Source organism: Chinchilla lanigera, unplaced genomic scaffold (genome assembly GCF_000276665.1).
Source record: "Chinchilla lanigera isolate Chin_1 unplaced genomic scaffold, ChiLan1.0 scaffold00077, whole genome shotgun sequence".
NCBI lineage: Eukaryota > Metazoa > Chordata > Mammalia > Rodentia > Chinchillidae > Chinchilla > Chinchilla lanigera.
In genome coordinates, this window is record NW_004955478.1 from 7,614,254 (window position 1) to 7,640,493 (window position 26,240).

The 26,240-nt window shown below is 46.2% G+C and overlaps 1 protein-coding gene across 4 annotated transcripts in view; it reads left to right on the top strand.

The window, feature by feature from the left end:
- The first annotated feature begins 1,942 nt into the window (after nucleotides 1-1,942).
- Tex2 (testis expressed 2) overlaps nucleotides 1,943-26,240 on the top strand; it is a 72,941-nt gene continuing 48,643 nt past the window's right edge. For 2 of the 4 annotated variants that reach the window (XM_005402172.2, XM_013503182.1), the window contains exons 1-2: nucleotides 2,234-2,257; nucleotides 15,393-17,061. In XM_005402172.2, the coding sequence (XP_005402229.1) occupies nucleotides 15,418-17,061 (1,644 nt within the window). In that variant the 5' untranslated portion in view covers nucleotides 2,234-2,257; nucleotides 15,393-15,417. Of the gene's footprint in view, nucleotides 2,010-2,233; nucleotides 2,258-15,392; nucleotides 17,062-26,240 lie in introns of those variants that run through there. The other 2 variants (XM_013503181.1, XM_005402171.2) reach the window with 2 other exon arrangements.

Below are 26,240 nucleotides of genomic sequence, written 5' to 3' on the forward strand. Positions count from 1 at the left end.
AACAGTAGCTTGCTTTTTCCCCTGACCTTGTACCCTACTTCCTCTCCTCTGCAGGAAATGACCAAGTTCCCATGCATTTTAATTAGAAGCTATGTGTCCACTCTGCTCTATTCTCTGGGCAAATCTGGAGTTTTTCCATGTTCTGCTCAACGCTGGCATCCATGGTGAAGCTTAGAAATCATTTCAAATGGCCCCTCATGTTTGAGTTTGTGTGTTCATTCATCCATTGAGGCAAAGTCTCACTCTGCAGTTCAGGCTGGCACTGAACTCATTGTGTAAGTCAAGCTGGCTTTGAAGCTGAGGGCAACTCTGCTGCCTCAGCCTCCTGAGTTCTGGGATTCCAGGCTTGTGCCACACACCTAGCCTTAATGCTGAGTTTAGGTCTTCAGTTGTTCCCACGACCCTTCCCATGACCAGCGATCTTTGTACCACACTGCTGCATGTTGTAAACTCCTGTGTGTCTGGGGCCAGTGGAGCCAGATCTTCCATACTTTTCCAGGATCTTTTTGAATGAGAAAATTTCACATATGGCTCAAAGCAGGCTAATGTTGTTGAGCTAGATTGAAACGGAGTTCAGACTCTAAAAGTTCATTGACAGAGACATATCTGTGCTTAGTCACTGGGCTTTGGTTTCCTATCTGTGATTGTTGCTTGTTTGTTCTTTGGTTTGCATCATCTAAACAAAGCAGTTTGGAGGGTAAAGAAGAGTGCGTGGTAGAGGAGGACTCTGCATCAGCAGGCGGGGTGGCTGCAGGAACAGCACCACCAGGGTGGGTGAGACTGAGTTGCTGTGGGTCAGGGTTGAGGTGGCAGGAGCAGGGGGACCCGGGTCGGGTCCTTTGGGTTAGCGTGTGTCTCAGCGGGCCTGGGTGGGGAGTAGAGAGGATGGGTGGGAAGGCCCCTCGCAGGGTGGAGTAATGCTGAGCGTGTGCAGTTGGTACAGAGACAAGGTAGCAGCTCCTGCAGCTCCCTGGGGAGTTAACTGTCAGGGCCGTCTGCTGAGGTGGAAACAGAAGACAAAATTGGAGGCCTAATTTGAGTCACAGCCAAGAGCCATATACGTGGGGAATCTAAATGGGAAGTCAGTGAGCTCATTCAGGAATTTTCTGGAAGCAGCATAGGTGTGGCTGAATGACATGGATGAGGTCTGCATCCCGCAGCCACCTCCTGGTGGGATCCCTAGCATCTGCCGTGCAGCCTTACCCACTGTGCCCTCCCCAGCTGGCGGAGGTCACTGGCCTCGGGAGTGACTCATGGCTAGGAGTCAGCTACGTAGAAGGAGCGGTCAAAAAATACCGTGAATGATTCACTTTTACAAACTGCATTAAAGACATGTTGCCCAGAATAGTGAAATAAGTGCATATTAGGAGTGAAGGGAGCGCATTGGGCAGGATTACTGGCACATGCCTTTTACGGCAATGAAGTTTTTAATGTAAACGTTCACCTTATTTTTTGATCATATCTTGTTGATCAAATGTTTACAGCAATTTCTGTCGAAGACACTGCGGAGTGCCCTTACCACCGTACTCCCCGAGTCTGGCAGCGTGCGGCTTCTGGCTCTTCCCCAGAGACGCATGCAGCTGGGGACGAAGCCAGCTGCGGATCCCTCCTTTGCAGCAGACTCAGCAGCTCTGCATACGGCCAGAACATGTGAGGGCTGTCTCTACAGGCGTGCCGAACAAGACCTGGCCGGGAGGTCTAGAAGTGTGTGTTAATGTGAGAGGAGCTGTTTGAATATTATTTGAAAAATATTTTTACTTAATTGCCTTAGTCAGCTGAAGTGCACTCCAGTTTCCTTTGCTTGCCTGTAATAGTAGCCAAGAATTTCTCTGGTCAAACGTGTCCCATTCTGATAGAATTTAGAGTCCTCTGGAAGATTCCTTGAAGACAATGGAGGGGGTCCCCTCAGTGTACCGCACAGGGGAATGGAGTGAGGGCGCGCCTCACAGTCGCCCGCGGGTCTCATCCTGCATGGAGCGCTTGCCTCTGCGGCCTCATGGCCTCGCTGAGTATGTCTTTTTGGTGGCTGACTGCTGCTAACTGTGTTGCTGTCAGAATCTCACACTTGGGTAGAGCTGTGGGGCCTGGTCCCCTGGGCACTGGCTGTCCTCCGCTCAGGTCCTTTCCCGCCACAGTTCACGGTGGTGGAGCTGAGAAAGGACTGTGCCCTCTCAGGGCCGGTAGGTAGGTGTCGAAGCCTTCTCAGAAGGAGTCGCAAGGTGGCCAGCTGGCCGGGTAAGGACCATGTGTCTGCCAGGTACGTGGTGGCTCCTGACCTGGTAGGCTTCGGTGTGGCTTGGGTTTCTTGCCTGCTTCCTTTTCCTCTCCCACTTAGAATGTACTCTGCACTGTGTCCGCTGGACAGTTTGTCACATCTGCGGGGGCCAGCTTGCGCGTGGCACACACCCCCCAACCCTTCCATCACTTCCTTTTGCCCGTGATCGCACTACTTTCTTCTGTGCATCCCCCATGCACTTATACACTTGCGCATCTCAAACCTGATTTTTAAAAAGAATATCTTCTTCTGGCCTCACATTCCAGTCTATAAATAAAATTCTGATGTAAGATTATAGATTTTACTGCCCGATATCAACGTTAAGTCTGCGGATGCTTGTATAAAAAGTAGCATTTTTGATCAAAGAAGTGCTAATTTTTTTATTCTTAGTTCTCAGAGCTTTCTCAAATTATGAAGACTTAATCTGAAATACTTGCCTTATATGAAGAATCTGATCAATAGATACTAATGATGAGTAGGGTGTGGTTGTGCACACCTGTAATCCCAGCATTCAGGAGGCTGAGCCAGGAGGATTGCCACAAGTTCGGGGCTAGCCTAGACTACATAATGAGTTCAAGGTTAGCCTGAGCTACATACCAAGACCCTGTCTTTAAAAACCAAAACCAACCAAACAAAAAATAGATACTAATTGATTCAGATATGTAAATTAGATTTCTTAGTAACTAATATGTTTTAGTAAACTAAATTAGAAAAAAATCCAAATACTTTACCAATTTATTATAGCTAGGACATACAGAAAAATAATTATCCATACTGTTTTCCCAGTTAAAATTTTGATCCTTCCCAGCACTTGGGAGGCTCAGGCAGGAGGATTGCTGCAGGTTTGAGGCCAGCCTGGGCTACAAAGTGAGTTCAAGGTCAGCGTGAACTACAGAGCAAGACCCTGTGTCAACAAAGATTTTTAAAAAAATATATTAACTGTCCTCCTTACATAAAGTGAACAACAAAACCCCTTGGACAGGAAATATGAAAGACAATTAGAGGGGAGAAACAGATGAGGAGACTGAAATACAAAGTGACTGTTAAAGCGCTGAATTATTGAGATTCCTTTGTCCCCAGTTGCTGGGTGAGTAGAATTTTTTTAATGATAGTGCAGGGGATGGAACCCTGGCCTCATGCATGCCAGACAAGCACTCAGCACAGATCTGCATCCCAGCCCAGCAGTGTTCAGCCAGGAGGTTTTAGACACTGGCTACGCTGCTGTAGTAGGAATGTAAACTGCTAAGTAGAACGAATCGGCAAGACGGTTTTTAAAATTTAAATGCGTATTTGACCCAGGAATTCTGCTTCTATGAATACCTCCCACCCCTACTTTTTACACAGGACCTGCGTAGAAGGCTTTTCAAGGTAGCAGTGTTTCTAATAGGGAAATTTAAAACAACTCAGATTTCTACCATTAGAAGAACATGCAGTGGGCCGTTATATCTGTGCTATGTAGGAAAGTGTGTGTGTGTGCGCGCGCCCGTGCGCTTCAGTCCATTCATAGAACCATAGAAAGATGGCCAAGAAGTGCTAAGTGAAAACAAACTCCACAGCGGTATGTGTGCTATAATCTCACTGAAGAGTAAAAACCAGAACATGTTTTTAAAATGTATACAGAGGTCTGAAAGGGTGTTTTCCAGGTTGTAATTTCTGTGGAAAAGGGCGGAACGCTCGCTCTCATCTGTATGCTCTAGTGCGTGCTGGCTGTGCACAGCGCTGCGTCCTTGCAGGGAGCTCGCGCACGCACACAACGCACCTAGTTCTTTTTAACCCCCTCCTTCTCCCCGCCCCATCTCCTCCCCTCCCCCTCCATGTCCCTTCTTTCAGTCTGCTTTGGAGAGTGTTACAGTGAGCTTAAAGCTATGTTTTTTGTTTTAAATTGAAACTGAAGGTTTATACATGCTGTTTAATCCTGCTGCTTTTCTTTTTTTGCCCCTTTGGTACCAGGAATAAAACTCAGGACGTTGTGCTTGTGAGGCAGGTGCTTCCGCTGCTGAGCTATATCCCCAGCCTGACCCTGCTGCTTTACTTCTAAAATATTTCCTAAGGAAATAATCAACAGGCTCTCAAATGTCTGTGTTCAGTATTACAGCATTCTTTGTAAGAAGGTGCTTAGAAAGGCAGGTTTCACTTTGCTTGTTGGAAGGTATTCTATTTGCAGTTAAAACCTGATTTCTGAACCACTCGGAATTTACTTGGCTTTAAAATTTGGAAGATACTTGGGACCTCCCTCCCTACTGTACTTTTGTAGTTTCCCAAGAGTTTATAAGGATTTCAAAATAAAGTTTAAAAATGTAAAGGAATGGTAAAACCTTCTCGTAGCATCTGTCACTTAGCTTGATAATTCTGATTGGTAGAGCTGCTGTCGTGGCGGGGAGCAATACAGGGGATAGACTCAAAACCAAGCAGTGGTTAAGAGCTCTGCTTTTAGCGCCTGCCTGCCAAGCACAAGGTCCCAAGTTCCATTGCCGGTCCCAGAAAAACCCACCGCTTTTGTCTTGGTTGGGTTTGGTTTTTAATTTGAACATAGCTCCAAGCGTTAAAGTGGTGGCTAAAATAAAAGCTGAACGAGGAGTACTTTACATCTTTTCCCAGATCTGCCTGCTGTGAGCGACTGGCCCCAGGAACATCACTTCATGAAACGTGTTATTTTGTGGCCACTCTTGCTCCTCTTCGTGTTGCTACTGCTACAGTTTCCTAGCTGCCCACTTGAAGAAAAGGTTATGCCTGGTTTCCCAACTTCTCAGGAGCTGACAGTGGATAGTTCTCATTTTATATTTAAATATAAGTTCAGGCTGGGTATGGTGGCACACACCTGTAATCCCAGCACTAGGGAGGCAGAGGCAGGAGGACCACTGCAAGTTCCAGGTCAGCCTGGGCCAAATGGTGAGTTTCAGGCCAGCCTGAACTACATGGCAAGACCCTGTCTCAACAACCCCGCCCCCCAGTTGTTTCTCCAAATTTTCTTCTAAATCTTATTCATGACTTTTGTGTTTAAAAAAAGAGTTAGTGCTGGGCTTCCGGGCTCCATTAGCAAGCACAGTCTGACTTGGCCACGCCTGTCCTGAGTTTTCTTTTCTTTTTTTAAAGGAGGAAAGGTTTGCTTAGCTCATAGTTTGTGGTGGTTTCAGTCCATACTTGGCTGGCTCCAAGGCAGGGTGGCGCATGGCAGAGAAGACAGCAAAAGTGACAAGGGAGGAGAGCCCGAGTTTTCATTACTTTGGGGTTTTTTGCCCTCATACGGATGCCAGTTTAAGATACCTGTCTCCTTGGTTCTCCCCACACTAGATGGCATGTGTGGTTGCACTAGAGGCCTGGCCTGGTTCTGAATGACTTACTGTGAGTTGAATTTAATTTCATTATAGAACTGTGTAGCAATCTGTAAAAGCAACATTCCAATCACATCCTTCATTGATGCTTTCAAATCCTCTGGGGTGCAGCATTCTTCATCACAGATAGAGAGCCCAGCAGTAGCGGAAGGTGGCAACCCTGCCAGCTCGTAGTAGCTTAAGCCCTGTGTGGCAGCGGTGAGGCTGGCACGGGACCCTTCTGGGTGGGTGGGGACCTTGAGTGTGGGTCTGGGAATCTGATAACCAATTGGAAAGGGGTTCTGAGTTGTTAACAATCTAGGTCTGTGCCTGGTGGTGAAAGGAGAAGCTTGTCTTTTTCTTTTCTTTAAATAAAACTAAGGCTAGAGCTAGTTCATTATCTACAGTGTCAATATTGATTTCTGTTTGCGAGGTGGAATATTAACAGATTAGAACCGTTGCTGGCGGTTCTCGGCTGCTTCATTGACTCTAAATGAATCAAGAGATCGCTATTAAGATGTCCTTGAGTTTTTTGGGCTAACTCAGACCTTCCTGGGATAATTTGTTTTGATCAGATTCAGTTTCTTGTGAGACATCAAGGCAGAAAAATAGTCTTGTAGCTTGCTGCATCCCCTTTGTAAAAAGCAATGCCTATTTAAAAAGTGCATGGGTAAGAAATGTTAAACATTTTCTGAAGTAGAACATGGCTTGCTTTTTTCCCTCTGAAGTTTTAAATAATGACCTTGAAGGATTAGGGGCGACCCTGAAATGAGATACAGTCCCACCAGGCTTGCCTCTAAGATACAACTGTACTATGCTGTATCTGGAAGCCAGTTCTATTTTCAATCAGAATTGTTTTCTTCCATCCCTGCCTTAATCTAGTATATGATGTAGAAACAATAGTAATAATAATAATAGCCATGCTGCTGTTTGTAAATAGCTACAACCCTGCAACATTTGTTAGCAGTAACGTAGGGTTAGCACTTGAACACTTGCATTTTTCATGTTGTCATGGTTGGCATCCCTGCCACTTCTCTGCGTCCTGTCACTCACCAGTCATTGCTGGATGGAGACACTTCGTAGCAGAGTAATGTTAACTCCTTTCAGCGTGATCTAACCCAGTTGTTTTCTTGACTTGTTTTAAAATGAATTTCCTTTGTATCACCTAATACAAGGTTCGTGTTCTCATCAAAACCAACAACAACCCTCTATCCTCATTTCAGTTGCTGAGAGAGCCACACCCGAATCCGGGATGTACTCTCCTGCACTTTCCAGCCCTGCCCAGGGTATGCCATAGCAGATCTCACAGAGACCACAGTAACGTGCAATAGAGCCACTCTACTCTTCGGCCTCTATGTATGGGAGGACCAAGCAGATGTATCGGTGATAATAGAGTGGCCCGGAAGGATCCATAGTCCTTTTACCGCTCTGGTTGTAGGATTCTAGCATTATATTGTTTCAAATACAGCTGGAGGTAGGAAAGGCAGTTATTAATAGAAAATTAGACCAGACTCCCCCCAAATCAAAAAGCAGATCCAGAAGTTATTATCTCCAAATTAATGAATACCAACATTGAGTCTTTTTTTGAGACAGGGTCTCACTATGCAGTTCAGGCTGGCCTTGAGCTCACTTTGTATCCTAGACTGGTCTCCCAACTCAAAATGATTCTCCTGCCTCAGACTCCTGAGTGCTGGGATTACAGGCATGTGCCACCACGCCCAGCCCAACATTGAGTCTTGAAATAGCTCTTTTCTGGTATGGTGGCACATACCTGTAATCTCAGCATTTGGGAGGCTGAGGCAGGAGGACTGCCATGAGTTCAAGATCAGCCTGGGCTATGTAGTGAGTTAAAGGCCAGCCTCAAATATACAGTGAGTCTCTCAAAACAAAAACAAAACTCTTCATTTTTCATTGTACAGCCTGATGTATTGGCATTTTTTCACGGCTTAATTTATAATGGTAACCTTTTTTAGATCGCTAGAAGTTAAACAAACTTGGTATTTATTTAATTGACGCTTTGGTATTCTTGAAGTCCACTGACATTGACAGGCCATGGAGCTCGAGAGAGGGAGGACAGCTGGCTCCTGATAGCGACTCGTGGGGTTTTGTTTTGTTTTTAGTTAGATGAAAGGTAAATGTTCTATTCATTTATTATTTTGATTGTTTGAGACAGGGTCTTACTACGTAGTTCAGGCTGGCCTTGAGTTTGCTATGATTCTCCCGCCTCAGCCTGCCAAGCACTGGGAGTGCAGGTGTGCGCCACCACGCCCAGCCATGGAGTCTGGTGTTCTTTAGTAAGGTAAAGGCCATTGATTTGTTTATTTGTAAACTCAGTAGAGCCCTCTGTAAGTTTTGCCATGACAAACCCTTATTAAAGGCTTTCTCAGTCTTGCTGAGAGAAGGGAGCTTCTCTGTGGGGATAGTAACTGTAGCGGGGAATCATGGTGAAGTCCTTACAGAGGTCCATTGACAGAACAGTTGGAGACCTCCTGCTTTGCAGAAGTCTGACTGCCTGGCTAAGGCCAAGGTTCAGAGAGCACCTGGTCCGCCAGAAAGCATGGGAACGTAAGTGCCTCTACATCTGTTGTCTTATAATTTAACCACGCCGAAGTGTAAACACAGAGCGGTGTGAGGTTTTTGAACAGAATCATTTTGAAGTTGGCATGAGAAGTAGTTCAAAGTACTAAATTATTTATAAAGTTTTGAAGGGCAAAATTTATAAATTCTTTTTTTATTTTTAGTTTTTTCAGTCTGTGGACTCACACATGTTAGATAATCACTTTACCACTGAGCTACACCCCGCAGCTTCAGCCCTTCTTATTTTCTTTTGAGCTACGGTCTCCCTAAGTTGCCCAGCCTGGCTTCAAACTTGCCATCTTGCTGTCGGGCTTCTGAATAGTACAGGTGTGCACCACCACACCTGGTTAAAAAATTTATTTTTAACTATACACGTAACAGAAACTTTATGTAATCAAATTTTACCAACTTAGCTATGTTAAGTATACAGTTGAGTAGTATTAAGTATATTCACACTGCTGTGCAACCAGTATTCAGAACTGAAACTCATTTCCACTGAAGAGCAGTTCCCTATTTACTTCTCCGCTAAGCCTGGTAACAACCACCATTCTTTCTGTGTCTGTGAATTTGACTACTTTAGATGTGTTGTGTAAGTGGACTCACACAGTGGTTTTTTTGTTCTTTGTCACTATCTTATTTCACATAATGTCGTAATGTCCTCAAGATTCATTCCTTAATAACAGGATTTTCCTGTTATTAAGGCTAGATAATATGACCGTGTGTGTGTGTCTGTGTATCATATTTTATCTATCCATTCTTCTGCCCATGGACACTTACTTTGTTTCTACCTTTGGCTATTTTTAATGTTGCAGTGGACATGGGTGTGCAAATATGTCTTTAAAGTCACTTTTCATTTCTTTTGAACATATACCCAGAAGTGGGATTGAGGTTCATGTGATTCTTCCATTTTCAACTTTTTGAGGAATCTCCTACTAAATTTCCCATAGGAGTTGTACTATTTTGCCATTTCACTAAGTGCACAAGGGTTCCAGTTTCTCTGCATCTTTGCCAATACTTTTAAAAATTACAGCCGTCCTAATAAGTGTGAGATGATAGTTCACTGTGGTGTTAGTTTGCATTTCCCTAGTAATTACTGATACTGAGCATCTTCCCATGTGATTGATAGCTATTTGTATAACTCTAAAGAAATGTCTATTCGAGCCCTTCTCCCATTTTTTAATCAGGTTATGTTATTTTGAGACAGGGTCTCATTCTGTAGCGCAGGCGGGCCTTGAACTTGCTTATGTAGCCCAGGCTGGCCTCAGATTCACTGCGATCCTCCTGCTTCAGCCTCCTGAATGCTTGTTGTTGTTTTGGGTTTAAGAATGCTTTATATATTCTAGCTATTAACCCCTTATCAGAAACACGATTTTTAAAAATTGTCTCCATTCTGTAGGGTGTCTTTTCATACTGTCTGTGCCCTTTGATCCCCAGAAATTTAAGATTTTGATGTAGTTCGTTTTATCTGCTTTTACTTTTGTTGACTGTGCTTTTGATGTTATATCCAAAAAAAAAATTGCCAAATCCAATATCATAAAGCTTTTTCTCTGCTTTCTTCCAAGAGTTTATAGTCTTATTTTTAGATCTTTGATCAACTTTAGGTGTGTGTATGCCTCTCTCTCTCTCTCTCTCTCTGTCTCTGTGTCTTTTGAGACAAGGTCTTGCTAAATTGCCTAAGCTGGGCTCAGAATAGCACTAAATTTCCTATTTACTGCATCCTCATTACTCAAGGGAGAAAGAATAATTGAGACTGTCTTGCATACCTCCCCATACTCATTTCTTGTTGCTCCTGGAGCAAATTACCACAAGTTTAGTGGCTTAAAAACTGCACTAATGTCTGATTTTATAATCCTGGTGGTTAAATTCTGGAGTTAAGGTGTTCTTGGGCCGCCTTTATTCGCAGGCCCTGGGGGCGAATCTGTCTTCTTGCTTTGCCCCGCTTCCCGAGGCGGCCCGCATCTCTTAGCTCCTCCCCTCCTCCCTGTCATGTCTGCTTTCTTCCGTGTTCCGCCTTCTCCTCTCCCGTTTTAAGGACCCTTGTGATTACCTTGGGTCCGCCCAGGTAGCATAGGGCACTCTTCCCATCTCGAGATACTTAGTCACATTTGCAGAATTCTTTCACTGTGTAAAGTAACAGCCCCACGGTGTCTGTGAGGCGGGGAGGCGCGAGTGCAGCGTATGCTCCCTCGCCTCCCCGTCTCTCACAGAGGCTGCGCCGCTTGTCTCTTAGGAACTTGAGTCCATGTGAACTCTTCCTCCTGTTTTCCCCTCTCCTCTCGCCTTCCATGTGGCCGTGTTGTCCTGTTCCTTTCCAGTTCCTCCCATCTGTTTCTTTCCTTCCAGCCATTTAATGCAGGCGTTCGCCTCGCCCAGGTCTGCCCGCGCAGCCTTCCGGCCGGCCTGCTTGCATGTAACTGATCCTCCAGGTTCCCCTCGCTCATCCTGAGGTGCACTTGTCTTTTTGGTGTGTGCTTGCTAATTCTGTTGTCCAAGGTCTCTGCTTTTCTGAGCCCTCAGTCTTGATTCTCTGTCTACCTGGCTGCCTTTGATTACGCACCATTCCGTACACTTGAGAAAGTATTTGTAGGAGTAGCTTGAGGCCTCAGGTCTAACTGCCTCATAGGAAATTGACTTGTGATTTCAGAATTTCTGCCAGGCCCCTGGGTGTTCCTGGTCCAGAACCAACTGGGAGGAGGCTCGTGGTCGAGAGTACCAGGGGCCATGGGGCCGGGGATATAGCTCAGCAGCACAAGCGCCTGCCTGGCAAGCGCAAGTCCTGAGTTCGATTCCCAGTACCAAAAAAAAAAAAGAGTACCAGGGGCTTTCAGAGGGAGCCCCTGGTCCAAGCGAGGGCTGGTTTGCTTCTGGTTCCCCTGTTACCAAGTAGTAAATGCAGCCTTTGAGGGCCCCTGCTCAGTGTGAGAGTCACCGCTTAGTGTTCCACTTCGCCTGGCCTTGGCTTGGACTTTAATTTCTGTTCTGGAGGCCATTAAAGTAAAAGTACCCGTTTGCCAGTATCGGCTGGCTAATGCTTTAAGGACAGGAGCTCGTCTCTCTGGGTTCCCATTTTCCTTAGTTTTGGCCCAGTTTTGCCTTGTTCAGCTGCCAAAGCTTCAGAGCTTTTCAGCGGATATTGAAATATATACTGTGTACGTTGTCGTTTCAGCAGGATGGTGGCCTGGTAATGGAGCCTGCCTTCCCAGAGACCAGGCCGCTGGTCTGTTTTTCCGTGTCACCCCCGCCACCCGTGTCTCCTGGGCATGGACCTGAGTAACCCTTAGTCGCACTATGATCACATCAGACACATGTAGCAGGAAATCATCCCTAAAGGGAACACGGTGACAGTGTGGGATTTAGAACCTTCTTCACAAGACACAGAAGTCAGTGTTAAACTCCACAATCTTGTGTTGTGCTGGCAACTTTGGGAGATCTGGAAGGATGGAAATTTCCTCCATTGGTATTTCAGTTCCTGAGGTCTGGAGAACATGTCTCTTATTTTAATCCTGGACATAATTGTGTGGTAGTAGAGGGGAGAAAGGTCCTCATTTTTTATGGTGGTAGATTGTCAGATGGATAGCGACACCTTCATCTCTCAGTGTGACTGGTCACATGGGAGCCATCCACAACTGCGCACAGAGGGTGATGTCACAGCCAGGACAAAGCAGGAATGAGGAACCTGTGTTATGTTCCGGAAGCAACTTGATGCCACCTCAGTGTCGGGAAGCCTGTGTCTAACCCTCTTCCCGCAGTGGGTCAGGGCTGTGCCCGCGGACGAACCACCTTCCACGGTGTCTTTCAGGGCTTTACTGCTGGCCTTGATGTCCTGAGAAGTTGTGACTGTGGGGAAGATCGGCTCTAATCCAGCCAGCTCTTGGAAAGAGAGAAGAGGGCTTTGTGTTGTCCCTAAGAGGAGACCACTTGATGGGTTGTCTGGAACCCAACCCATGGGCTCTACTTCCATAATACTAAATGATCCAATGATTTTGGTCCTAGAAGCAGCCTTTGACTAGTCTAGTTCCCTGGTTTTGCAGATGAGCAAATCTAGGTCCAGAGATTTTCTTGCATTTAAAGAGTAGTAGTGATGTTCTAGCCTCATGCCACTTGTTTTAGTAAAAACCTAGGGAAGGACATGTCTCTTGTTTTAGTCCTGGACATAATTGTGTGGTAGTAAAGGGGAGAAAGGTCCTCATTTTTTATGGTGCTAGATTGTCAGATGGATAGCGACACCTTTCATCTCTCAGTGTGACTGAGAGAACCTAGGGAAGGAGAGCCACGCTTCGGTCACTTCGGTGGCGTTGGGAAGTTTAGTATTGATTTCTGAAGCTGCTGCTTGAGACCTAGAGAAAGAAAGGGACCCTGGTGAACCAGACTGCCTGTCCCATTGGCCACCTTGGACCCTGTCAGTCGACACAGACCCTGAGACGGTTGGCAGAGAGCAGCAGAGATCCCTTTAACTGGCTGTGTGGAGGAGGATTGGGCGCATACGCCACTGCTAGCCCCTGCCCAGCGATACCTCACCTTCTGAGCAGGTATCAGCTTTTTTAGTGCCTGGCCTGGCTGCTTAGAACACAGGCTCCTGGTCACACTGCTGATCTCACCTGGCCCTGGGCTGGGCCCGACTTCTCCCTTGCTCCCCAGGACACCTACCCACTGCAGATTGGCCTCTCCGCTCTGGCTCTGCTTCACCGTGGTCCAGCGCGCATTGTTCAGCCTCATGACTGTACACTCTGTGTGCACCTTGTGCCCATGGTTACCTTCTCTTAGCAGCCACTGCTCCTCGAGGAGCAGCCTCAGAACAGCAGAGCGTTATATGTCACCCCTTACGTTAAAGCACCAGCCTTTCTTTTGAAATTACCTCTATAATTTTCTTTTCAAATTACCCTTGTAAAACTAGGTGTTTTGTTCTTTTTTATAAGTCTACAAACCTGTTGGTGTAAAGATAACAGGGAAAGATCTTCCTGGACCCGACGCTTTGTGTTTGTAACTGCCAGCAGTTCCTGGGTTTAAATTGCTGTCTGGCTAATGGAGAGCATCCCCGTGTCCTGGAGGGAGCAGGCGTGGGAGGGCATGAGGGTCCTGAAGGAATGCGTGCAAAGCTCTGTTGGAAAGTTGTCACGAAAATAATTTCTCTCAAGGATTTGATACAAAAATAGGTGTAATTCTAAGTGTGCCCACGTTGTGGCTGGGCCCTAGCACTATACTTCTTGTCACTGGAGAATTTCTTCTTTTTAGTGATACAGATTTGCAGTTTCCCACCGCTCCCCCACTGGGTTTGGTGTTTTCTCTTGTTGGTGGCATCAGTTGCCAGAACTTTGAACGGGAATATTTGCCAGAAGCACTAACCATGGGAGCTCTTCAGCTGTAAGGAGTAAGCAAGCAGTGTAACCCTGATGGCCTGTCGTAGGTCACTTGTCAGTGCCTGGTGTTAGCATGTGTACAGCCTCCTGTAAGCATGAACATGGAGGCTTTTTGATGTGGAAAGAATCCTGGATCTCTCATTTCCCACAGGAAGGGGCTCAGGCCCGGACATCACGACCTGTTCAAGCTCCCAGAATCAGCTGCGAGATGAGCAGGTAGCAGAAGCCCCGCTGTCTGGTCCCCACGGCAGGTCCCCTCTCTACTTGCCCGCAGGCTCCCTCCTGTACTCTGACAGCCACCCTGTGTCCTGGATCAAAGCATAGATTCAAGTGACTGGCCACACCACTCCCACACTCATGTCCATGCCCTGTCCCTTGGTTTCTCCTAGTCACGCCTGTTCTTCTGTCACCTACCCGTCAATTTAGAAGATGGAGCGAGCGTCTTACCTCCCACAGTGGTCCTCAGAACCCGAAGGTCCACACAGTTGCTTAACTCTTTTGGCAGGTCTGTGTGCGGATTGTAGTGTTAATTCCCATCTGTGAAGGGCCTGATATGATGCCTGGTACCCAGTGAACGGGCTGTGCGTGAACAGGAAGAATGGCGTATGCTAGGTGTCACAGGTGGGCATGGCGACTTCGGCTTTCGCTCATGTTCCAAGTGTCTGTCTTCCTTCCAGCTGGCTTCTGAGCTCCGGAAGAGCAGACCGCGCGGTTTGCATGTCTTGTGTCTTCGTGGAGTTAGAGCATGTCTCAGAGTTTGACTGATGGTAGACTGCAGCGTTGATACTTCATATTCTTGCTGTTAAAATAATGGATGCAGTATAAAATACATGTTGGCTTTATCCTGAAGCCTTAGAACATGACAGGTGTTGTGGTACATGCCTGTCATTCTAGCCCTCAGGGAGGCTGACGCAGAAGGATCTCAAGTTTCAGCTGAGCCTGGGTGACTTGGGGAGACCCTGTCTCAAAATAAAAAATAAAAATAAGTAGTTTGGTGTGAAGGCCCTGAGTTCAACCCCCAATGCCACCAAAAAAGAAAAAAAAAAAAAGAAAAGCTGGGCGTGGTGGCGCATGCCTATAATCCCAGCACTGGGGAGCCTGAGGCAGGAGGATCGCCATGAGTTCAGGCCAACCTGGGGTACATAAGTGAGTGCAAGGCCTGCACTATGTAAGAGACCCTGTCTCAAAACAGTGAAAACAAACAAACAAAAAGAGCATGGCTGTATTTTCATGACCTCCTAACTACCCATACCTCATGGTTCTTCTCATTTGCAGAATGAAGAAGCCAGCAGGTTATGGCAGTTAGTTTACAAATTTCCACACTTGGATACTTTGTCACTTACTTGCAGTGGTAAGACAGTGTGAGTGCTGGTGGGAAAAGCAAGCCAAATTGTTAAAATGGCTGTGAAAATCACAGTGGCAGCAGTACCTCTTCTGGGTTAGCTGTTTATAGCCAGAAGGCCAGTGGGGAGACTTTTGTTCCAAGGCCCTTAAAATCACCAGGACGCTGCATTTTATGCTGTTGGACTTTCGGTAATGTCTTGTTCAGGTACCTCCGGCTCTGCAGAAGATCGCTGTTAGAAACGAGCCAGTTAAAATTAGAGGAGGAAGTGTTTGTGCAGATGTTGTGAGGTAAGATGGAGCGACTGTGTGGCATTTATAGCCTTGGCATGTGGTGCGCTCATACGAGATGGTGCCCGACTGGGATTTGCCTAGTGAGGATGGAACCAGGAAGCCTCCTGACGAGGGAAAGTGGGGCATCGGCCAAGGAAAACCATCGCAATGGAAGCTGCGTTTTGTCTGGGCCCCGTGCTGTAAACGGCAGCGTCTCCCTCAGAGAAAGTACCCTGACTTGTGTTCTTGTTTTCACAGAGCCTGAACGCTTGTGAAGCCGGAAATGACAAGTCTGAATGGCCGCCATGCCGAGAGAAGCATTGACATGCCCAAACCGCCAGCCCCCAAAGTGCTCGTGCAGAGGGCTGTGTCTCGAGACGCCATCGCCGTTCACTTCTCAGCATCCGGCGAGGAGGAGGAGGACGAGGAGGAGGAGTTCAGGGGATACCTGGGGGAGGGGCTGGATGACCAAAGCATTGTAACAGGGCTCGAAGCCAAGGAGGACCTCTACCTGGAACCCCAGGGTGGCCATGACCCTGTGGGCCCTGCCGCCTCGCCCGTCGTGGCCGATGGACTGTCCATATCCCAGGCCCCTGCCATTCTGCCCGTCTCCGAGAACACTGTAAAGCTGTTGGGATCCCCTCCTCCAGCAGCTCAAGTATTAAGTGCAGTGCCACCGGCTCTGTCTCCGGGGTCATCTTCGTCAGGGCCCTTAGCCAGCTCTCCCAGTGTGTCTTCCCTTTCTGAGCAGAAAACCGGTTCCTCCTCGCCATTGTCCTCCCCCTCCAAGTCTCCCATCCTCTCCTCCAGTGCCTCATCCTCCGCCCTCTCCAGCACAAAGCCCTTCATGAGCCTGGTGAAGTCCCTGTCAACCGAGGTGGAGCCCAGAGAATCTGCACACCCCCCGAGGCACAGGCACTTGATGAAGACGCTGGTCAAGTCTCTGTCCACCGACACCTCCAGGCAGGAGGCGGACACTGTGTCCTATAAGCCACCCGACTCCAAACTGAATTTACACCTGTTCAAGCAGTTCACGCAGCCACGAAACACAGGTGGAGATTCCAAAACCGCACCTTCGTCCCCGCTGACTTCTCCCTCCGATACTCGCTCCTTTTTTAAAGTGCCCGAAATGGAGGCGAAAATTGAAGACACTAAGCGACGCCTTTCAGAAGTCATATATGAGCCTTTTCAGCTCCTTAGTAAAATTATAGGGGAAGAAAGTGTCAGCCATAGGCCCAAAGCCTTATCTTCAAGTGCTTCAGAACTCTCCAACCTGTCCAGCCTGAACGGGCATTTGGAAAGCAATAACAACTACAGCATCAAGGAGGAGGAGTGTGACTCCGAGGGGGAGGGCTCCGGCAGTGACTCCAACGTCCCCAGGAGCGACCCCTCGAAGTCCACCGAGGAGCCTGCGAGAGAGGCGGAGCCGAAAGTTTCCCAGGCAGGCGGCCTAAGGGATTTAGGCCTGAAGACAGGCTCTCTTGTCTTAGAGAAATGTTCCTTGTCTGCCTTAGTGAGCAAAGAAGATGAAGAGTTTTGTGAACTATACACAGAGGACTTCGACCTGGAAACTGAGGGTGAGGATAGACTGGATAAGCCCCCAGATGTCCCTCTGAAGCCAGAGGTGCTCACGGAGGATGGCGCGGCTCTCGACAGTGAAGAGGAGGCGGGCTTGGCCATGCAGCACCCAGAATTACCCGTGAAGACGCTGGGCTTCTTTGTCATGTGTGTCTATGCGTACCTCATCCTCCCGCTGCCGCACTACGTGAGCGGGCTCCTTCTGGGAGTTGGCCTTGGGTTCATGACTGCCGTTTGCATGATTTGGTTTTTTACACCGCCAAGTGCTCATAAATATCACAAGTCACACAAACGTCTGCAACACTGGAACGTGAGATCTTTGGACATCAAAGAACCTGAAATATTAAAGGTAAGACTCCATAGCCCCCAGCAAGTACATGTGCTGCGGCACAGCCTGACTGGAGGGAGGTTTTCCTTGTTCAAAAGAAATCATATCCACAGCAAACTCAGGGAAAAAACGCCCCCTGTCCCAGCAGTGGGGGCGGATTACAGTTAATGATGTGTAATTCTAGTTGTTTTTTAAATCACACGTGCAGCGGGTCTGTATCGCACGGGAATGTGCTCAGCCTCTCGTTTCGCTTCCGTGGAATAATACACTTTACAGCCTGACCTTTTTCTGTCTCCCACATGACGGTGTGACAGAAGACTGTTCTTTTTTAAGGGACGTTGGTGTTGAGTCTTGAGAATAGGAGACACTCCTAAGCTGAGCTTTAATATATGAAGTGGAACAAAAGTGACTCATTAGCATCACGGTGCAGCTTCTCTGCTAGTGCGGAGCGGCCCTGCCTGATCCGCGTGCCCTCCAAGGAAGTTCGTGCCAACTTTAGCAAAGAGAAGCGCTACTTACATTTGTTTCAGTACCCAGTGACGGACTGTGGCATGCATTTAAACTGGTTTGAGCACTTAACTTGTGTTGGGAAGATTTAATTGTAATCCAGTCAGTCCTTCGTGTTGATCCCTTCTCTGCTGCATTCCAGCGGCTTACCAGAGGAAGCCCTGGGAAGGGGGTTCTCATGTGATGATACTCTGGTAGAGGCAATAATATGATGCAGAGCACCTGCCATAGGCTAGGAGTGAGTACATTATTCCATCCAACCCTTGTCACAGCCCGCTGCAGCCCTTCTGTCTCCACCTTTTGGGCAGTGCACCCACATCCAGGGTGGGGCACCTCTAATCCAGCATCATTCCCTTAATCCCAGTGTCACATCTTTAATCAGCATTCACATACCCTAACCCAGCCACTTCAAAGCTCCCCACCTACGGGCACATGAGGCTTTGGGGGGCATCTAGATATAAGCCATAGCGCCTCCCAAGGTCTCACCTAAGCACCATAATCAAATTAGGTTTTCATCCCTTAATAGCTCACAATGGGGCTGGGCATGGTGGTGCACACCTGTAATCCCAGCATTCAGGAGGCTGAGGCAGGAGGACCCTTGCAAGTTAAGAGACCAGCCTGGGCTACAAAGTGAGTTCAAGGCCAGGCTGAACTGCATAGCGAGACCCTGTCTCAAAAAGAAAAAAAAAAAGCTCACAATGGGGTTTAAATTCTAGCCTGAGTTTTGGAGGGGACAGATGTATTCAAACCATAGCAAAAGGTGTTTTGCTGTCCTGAAGATAAGTGTATTTCAATTTTCCTTGCAGAAAGCAAGTATTTTAAATGCTTTCAAGGCTGACATCTATAATCCAAAGCAAATTGTCTTAAGCCATTTTAAAAAAATTTATTGGTACAGTTTAGATATACATAATGATCACATTCATCATAGGGAATTTATACGTGTACATGATACATCTTTTGGGGGGTATTGGGAATCGAACTCAGAATCTCACACTTGCCAGGCAGGTGCTGCACCTCTGAGCTGAATCCTTGGCCCTACATGAGATATCTTGACTCCTCTTTTTTTTCCCTCTTCCCCTCTCTTCCCTTTAACCCCTCTTCCCCTCCCTATTTACAAAGTTTTGTTTCCATTCTATCCTTTTCTCATTTTTTTGTCTTCCCTTTCTTCTTTCCCCCTCTATTGCATAAAAAAAAAAAAACACATCTGCTTTGTCCATTCATCAGTTGATGAGCATTTGGGCTATTTATAGGATTTAGCTATTACAAATTGTGCTGCTATAAACATGGGTGTGCATATATTGCTATGGCATGATGCTTTTAATTTTTTGGTAAGATACCCAGAAGGGGAATAACTGGATGAAATGGGACCTCCAGTCCAAGCTTTTTGAGGACTCTCCACACTGATTTCCATGGTTGTTGCATCAGTCTGCACTCCCACCAACAGTGGAGAAGGGTTCCTTTTTCCCCCACAGCCCCATCGTGTTTGTTATTTCTTGATAATAGCCTTTCTTTCTGGAGTGAGGTGGAATCTCAGCATTGTTTTAATTTGCATCTCTTGAATGACCAGTGATATTGAACATTTTTTCATATATTTGTCATTAGTACTTCTCCATCTGAGAAGTATGTATTCATCTCAAGTGCTCATTTTTTGGTTGCGTCTTTACATTTCCCGGGCGAGGGGGTGTCTGATTTTTTTTTTTTTTCAATTCTTTATACGTTCTAGATATTAGTCCTTTGTCTGAGGAACAGCTAGCAAAGATTTTTTCCTATTCTATGGGTTGTCTTTTTATTCTGTTGGTGATTTGTCAGGTTAATAATGTACCTTAGTTATTGCGGGCTGGTCAGGTCCACAATCTCCCGAATGAGTGTATGGTGGCAAAAGCTAAATAAAAGAGCCAAGTGGAATGATTTCAGGGCTCCAGGAGGCTCAAAGCCCTCTCACAGAATTCGAGATTTTCTCTAGGGTAAGACAAAGACCTTTCCTGGGTGGCTGGTATTTATTCAGTTATCAGAAGAATCAGGGGAGTACTCAAGAAGAGCGGAACCACTCAAGGACTTCTCCAAGTAAGGTACTGAGTTAGTCCACCCACCAGGGCACCTGACTAGCTCAGCCAGTAGAGCATGAGACTCTTAAGTTAATCCACCCAGGAGGGAGATGCCTGAGGCTATGTTCTTTATCTAGTTGAGGCTGGATCCAGGTGTCCTTGGCAGTGATCTTGTCTCGTCCTTTGAGGCTTTCTGGCTTTATCCACCACTACAGGCCTCAGTAGGGATTTGTGACTCACAGAGGTTCACTTACTATGAGTCCACTGCTCATCTCCAGATAAGGAGCCTAGGCCTTGGACAGACTCACAAGTAAACATGGAGAGTCAGTTGATTAATTTAAGTCCTACTCAGGGCTGCTTCGTAGCAGTCTCCATCCATGATTCTTTTGCTGTGTAAAAGCTTTTCAATAAGATGAGATCCCAGTTGTTGATTCTTTGTAATATTTCCATCATTGTCTAGGTTTTATTCATGAAGTCTTTGCCTACACCCGTGTCTTTAGAGTTCTGCCTGTTCTTTCTTCCAGCAGATTTAGGGTTTCTGTTTTAATATTTAGATCTCTGATCTATTTTGATTTTAGCTTAGTGCATGGCGACGGACATGGGTCTAGTTTTAGTCTTTGGCATAGTGGAGAGTTTTTCCAGCACTATTTATTAAATAGGCTTTCTTTCAGTGAGTATGTTTGGCCCCTTTGTCAAAGAGAAGGTGGCTGAGTGTGTTTGAGGTTGTTTCTGCATCTTCTAATTTGTTCCACTAATCCTTGGATCTCCCCCAGTACCACACTGTTTTTATCACATTAGCTTTATAACATAGTTTCAAGTCAGGGATTGGGATGCCTCTGCCTTGACTTTGGTGCCCACAGTTGCTTTTACTATTTTTTTTTCCTGGTACCAGGAATCAAACTCATGACCTCACGCTTGCCAGGCAGGTGCTGTGCCACTGAGCTAAATCCCCAGCCCTGCTTTTACTATTTTAGGTCTCTTCTGGTTTCAAATGAATTTTAAGATTGTTTTCTCTAATTCTGTGAACTACATTGTTGGAATTTTGATTGGTATTGCATTAAATCTGTATAACGATTTTGGAAATATGGCCATTTTCACTGTATTGGTTCTTCCTACCCAGGAGCAAGGGATATCTTTCCATTTTTTGATAGCCTCTTCGTTCTCCTTTTTCAGAGTACTGTAGTTCATTTTCAGTGTCGAAGTCTTTTACTTTCTTTGTTAGATTGATTCCTAGGTATTTCATTTTTTTAATTCTTACGCTGTTTTATGAATAGTCTTCCTGGTTGATGTGTGAACAACTCTGATAATTTGGATAATTCTTTTTTACTCTTAGCTTTAACTTGTTTAAAATAGTTTCATTATTAATGAGGGAAGGTACATTTTAGACTGAGGTCTTTTGTTTGGCTTCTTTTAAAAAAGTGACTAACTTTTTATTTAGAAAAGAGGCATTAAGCTGGTGTGGTGGTGCATTCCTGTAATCCCAGCATTCAGGAGGCTGAGGCAGGAGGACTGCTGTGATTGTGAGTTCAGCCTGGACCACATAGTGAGTTCACGGCCAACCTGAACTACATAGTGAGACCCTGTCTTAAAAAAAAAAAGAACAAAGAAAGAGGCATTATCCTAGGTTAGAAGGACATGTTGTAGGTTGCAAGGTAAAGGCCTCAAATGCAAGTGCTCTTCCGTCTTAATTGTACTAAGTGGGAGATACACTCTTGTTAATCATTTTTAAAATATGGTACTTTAAAAAATTGGGCAGCATTTAAATTTAGAGCCAAATGATAAGAATGATAAGGAAAGTATATTAGTCTTTCAGCATCTTCTGCTTATTTTCTCATTGGACTTGTGTTTCACTTTCTGTGTGTTACGATAACATTAGCTGCTGTAAAACGTGAGAAGTTTCTTTTTTGCCAGCATCCTGTGCCTGGTGCTCAGGGGCCTGGGCTCTTACCGTCTTGTGGCTCCTCTCAGAGCTCAGCAATTTGTTTTGTTTTTTGGGGGGCCACATAGTATTTTAGACTTACAGGCCAGTTAGTCTCCTTGTAACCATTCAACTCTGCTGTGATGGTAAAGCAGCCATAGAAAATAGATACATCAACTGATACGGCTGCATTCCAACAAAACGTGAGTGGAATAGATCTGTCAGTTTGCCAGTCATTGCCCTGGATGTTAGAGTTCTTCGCATCCAGTTTTAGTCAGAAAGTTAAAGCAAAGAGAAGGTACGCTTGCTTAAGTACCCGGGCCTGGAAGTGCTGCATGTCAAAGTGTCGGGGGTCCTGGAAGTCTAGTATTTGGCTGGCCAGCAGCTTCCCAGCAGTGGCCCTTGTACTATGAAAAAGATGCCCAAATTTCAGAGGCACAGCTAGCTTCTCTGCCTCCACTTTAGAGTGCTTAAAAGTTATGTGTTTATTATCTGTCCTCTCTAACACACTGTGCGTGTCATGATAACATAGTCCATCTTTATCATGTAACTTCAGCGTCTGCTATGTATTAGGCATGTGATAAGTAGTTGTTGGGTGAATGAGAATGTAGTTAGTGAGTGACCTTGTTATCTCCTGTTGAGCTGCTTTTTAAAAGAAATCCTTGCTGCCCACTTAAAAATAAGTGTAGTGTGAGGTTGATGGAAGTGATCTTTTAAGAGAGTGAAAAAGAGAGTGAGACTCTGTCCTAAAAAAAGAAAAAAGAAAAGTAGCCAGGTGTGGTTTCACATACTTGTAATCTCAGCACTCTGGGAAGCTGAGACAAGAGGATCACAAGTTTGAGCCTGGCCCAGAAAAGTTAGTAAATTAATCAGACTGTGTCTCAAAATTAATTCTTCTTCTTATTTTTTAGATAAGATCTCACTATGTATGTGGTCCAGGCTGGCCTTGAACTCACTATATGACCTAGGCTGGCCTTGAACTTGCGGCAGTCCTCCAGTCTCAGTCTCCCAGGTGCTGGGATCACAGGCATGCACCACCACACCTGGTTTAAAATCAAAACTTTTTGAAAGAGCTGGGGATGTAGCAAAGGCCATAGGTTAAGTTCCCAGTACAACAAAGAAAGAAAGATGAAAAATTGTTATTAAAAAGTACAACTCTGAGATTTTTTTCCTTTTCTAACTGAAGTATATAAGCCAAGATGGTCTTTGTTTTTGTTTTTGTTTTGTTTTTTTTGGTAATGAGAATCGAACTCAGGACCTTGTGCTTGCCAGGCAGGTGCTTGCGCCACTGAGCTGTATCCCTGCCTCTACAGTCTGTCTTTGACAAAATTTGAAGTTTGACTTTTTCCGCTCAGAAACCACTACAAGTCTGTTCTCCCTCAGTACTTGCCCTACGCTACCCTCCTGGAGTCAGAGGGAATAGAAGAATGGCAGACGTTAGGGAAATGGCCATAGTGATGAGCTCTGGGTTTTCACTCTCCGCCTGGTTTGTAGCGGTAAAGTAACAGAGGAGATGGGCCTCAGTCTTTCTAAAAAGCAGGTCTCCTGCTCGGCTTGGTTGTAGTTTGTCCTCACCAGCGCTCATGTCGAAAATTAATTGCCAATACGATGGTATTGAGAGGTGGTGGAGCCTTTAAGAGGTGCATGTGTAATGGGGCTGCACGGTCATGGAGGGGTCGGCGTGACTCCTGTAGGAGTGGGCCAGTTATCGCGAGACCAGGCTATTTAAACTCAGCCAGGCATCTCTCCTTCTGTTTCTCTCTCTCACTTGTGCCTTTCTTCTCATGCATCTACTTGCCCATCCTATTTTTCTGCCATGTACAGGCCAGCGTCTTGCCTTGGACCTGCAAAACTGTGAGCTGCTATATATGAACCTCTTTTCTTTAAAAATGATTGAGACTCAACTGTTTTGTTATAGCAACAGAAAACAGACTAAGACAATTGTAAACCTATTTCTGGAGCAAATTAAAAGAGCTACTTTTGGAGTAGTTTGATTTTGGCAATTAGACAGCTGGCCTGAGTTATTTTCTGTGTATCTGATCCTATTAGTTTTTTTTTACAGATGATGCAGTTGTTGAAGGAAGGTATGAAAATCTTTAAAGTACTTGCTGGTACGGAGGCTGGAAAACCGGCCGTGACCAGGACCTCAAGTAGAGGCTCAGTGCCTCGGCAGTGGCCCTGCATGCTTCGTGCCCCCAGTGGGTGTCTGAGCCAAAAACCAGTCAGGCAGGAAGCTGTGTTGCTGAAGAACTGTTTTAGGAGACATGTGTTTATAAACCTCTGCGATGTAGCTTCTCAGGGACAGGCCCAGGAAACACTTGCAGCCAGGGTGGGACCAAGAATCTGGCTTGTGTTTTGGGGTCCATGAGCAGTTCAAGGAACACAGCAGTTTCCTTCTGTGTGACTTGACTTGAGGACAGAGAGAAGAAAAGTAAAGCTTGCTGTGCTGTATCAGGGCGACTCTCTCTCTGTATGTCTCTCTCTCTCTGCAGGGCTTCTATCGATTTTTGTATCCCATCTACGCTGCAGACATTTGTATTTAAACATAGTGCTGTAGCAGTGATGAGTGTGTGGGAGTCTAAGTCAAAACAGTTTTGGGGTTGAGTTACAGCTCGGTGGTGGAGCACTTGGCTGGTGTGCTTAAAGCCCTGGGGTTGATCCCCAGATCCCCAGCACCACCCCCCTCCAAAAAAGAATTTTTTTTTCAAAGAAGAATTTTTAGTAAAACACTAATTTGTAGCCAAGTACTGGCTACTGTCAAAGACGGGTGTGTAGCTGTGTAGGCCTCGTGGTACTCCACTGTCTCCCACCTTGAGCCCAGCCGGTAAACAGCTGCATTGTGTGCAAGATAAGCAGGAAGGGGCTCCTGTAGCCAGAGAGCTGTCCCAGAGTCTCCAGAAGAACGCCGGGACCCTCCAAAGCCCGTCTGCTCTTAGCGTGCGGAGCTCGCTGTGGAGGAGGAGCAGGTGGGAGCAGAGCGCCCCTGGTGTTCCCCGGGAGTGACGAGTGAGCCCGCGGAAAGCAGGGGCCGTGCCTGAAGGGTTAGGAGAAGCTGGCAGGGCTTGGGGCCTCATGCGCAGGGTAAAGCAGCTCGAGGCAGAGTGCCTCTGAGTGCCACAGCGCCCCGGGGCTTCCCCCGGCACGCTGCCCGCACAGCAAACCTCGGGAGTTCCTAATTGTGGGTGACTGTTTAGGTTCCCTGAGCGGGAGACCCTGGGCAGAAATGGGCCTGGGCCTGGGGAAAACGAAGCGTTTCTTGTGAGCGTGTTGCCCTTGGGATGTCTGCCAAGAATTCTTACCAGATGGATGATCCTTCTTTTTAGGGTCGTCACTTGGCCAGGAGTATGGCTCATTTAGTGCCACTCTTTTTTTCTTTTTTCTTTTTTTTTTTTTTGGTCTTTTGTCTTTTTGAGACAGGGCCTGACTATGCAGGTCAGGCTGGCCTTGAACTCACTTTGTAGCCCAGGCTGGTCTCAAACTCACAACAATCCTCCTGCCTCAGCCTCCTGAGTGCTGGGATTACAGGTGTGCCACCACGCCCGGCCTTCAGTGCCATTTGTGCACACGAACTTTTGCCCGTGTTTCTAATGAGAAGCACTGAAGTTTTCATTAGGTTCTTGGGTTTGTGTTTGAGTATTCGACTTAGGCACAGTTTTGGGTTATATTCCCAAGCACACTGTGTATGCCAGCCTTACAAACCACCAGCAGAACAGCAGTGGGATGTCAGTTTCTAGAGTGATAATCTGTCCCTTTTTCAGAGGTAGGACCTATGAAGGTGACTAAAATTACACTTACAGCATTGCAGAGACTAAGGGAATTGAATCTGAGAGAGTCTTTTTTCTTTAGAGCATGGCACAGTTAGATACACATGTGAGTGGGACAGGTTTTGTAAGTAGAGGAGTTCCCTGAATACAGGCTTTGGTTTTGGTCTATAGGGCAATAATTGTTTAGGGAAGAAGTTCTCTCAATTTCACGAATTACTTTAAATTTAAGAAATGAAAGTGAGCAAATTCTTAAGAGGAAAAGGAAATGGCATCACTGAGTATAGCCAGGACAGATTTGGTTGGTTATTTTGGTCTTTTATGACCCCCAGTAACAATAAGTGCAAGAAATACAAAATAATTTCTGTTTGGTTTTTTTGGGTTTGCTTTGCTTTGAGATAGGGTCTTGCTATTGTAGCTCAGGCTGGCCTCAAAATCCTGGCAATTCTCCTACCTCAGCCTTCTGAGTGCTGGGATTACAGGCATGCTGCACCACGCCCAGTTGCTTTCTCTCAACTAAAAATAACCTGCCCTTGTACAACAGGTCATGTGGGGTTTCATATATGGCTTTTATAAACATAGCCGTTTCTCAGTGCACTTTACTGCTAGAAAGTGCAAAGCTGAGCGTGGTGGTCCCGCTGTAATCCCAGCACTCTGGAGGCAGGAGGATCAGAGGCCGAGGCAGGAGGATCGTTGTGAGCTCGAGAGCTCGAGACCAGCCTGGGCTACCAAGTGAGCTCAAGACCAGCCTGGACTTCATAGTGAGACCCTGTCTCAAAAAGAGAAAAAAAAAGAAAGTGCATCAGATGAGTGTTGCAGTGCATATTGTCGAGGTTTTGCAGTTGGTTGGAAAATTTCAAATACAGGCAAAAATAAGGAGACTAGGAGAATATACTCAACACCCAGTTTCTGTTTTTTTAAAATTTTATTTTAAAAAGAAAGAAAGTAAAACAACTTCAAAACAAGATC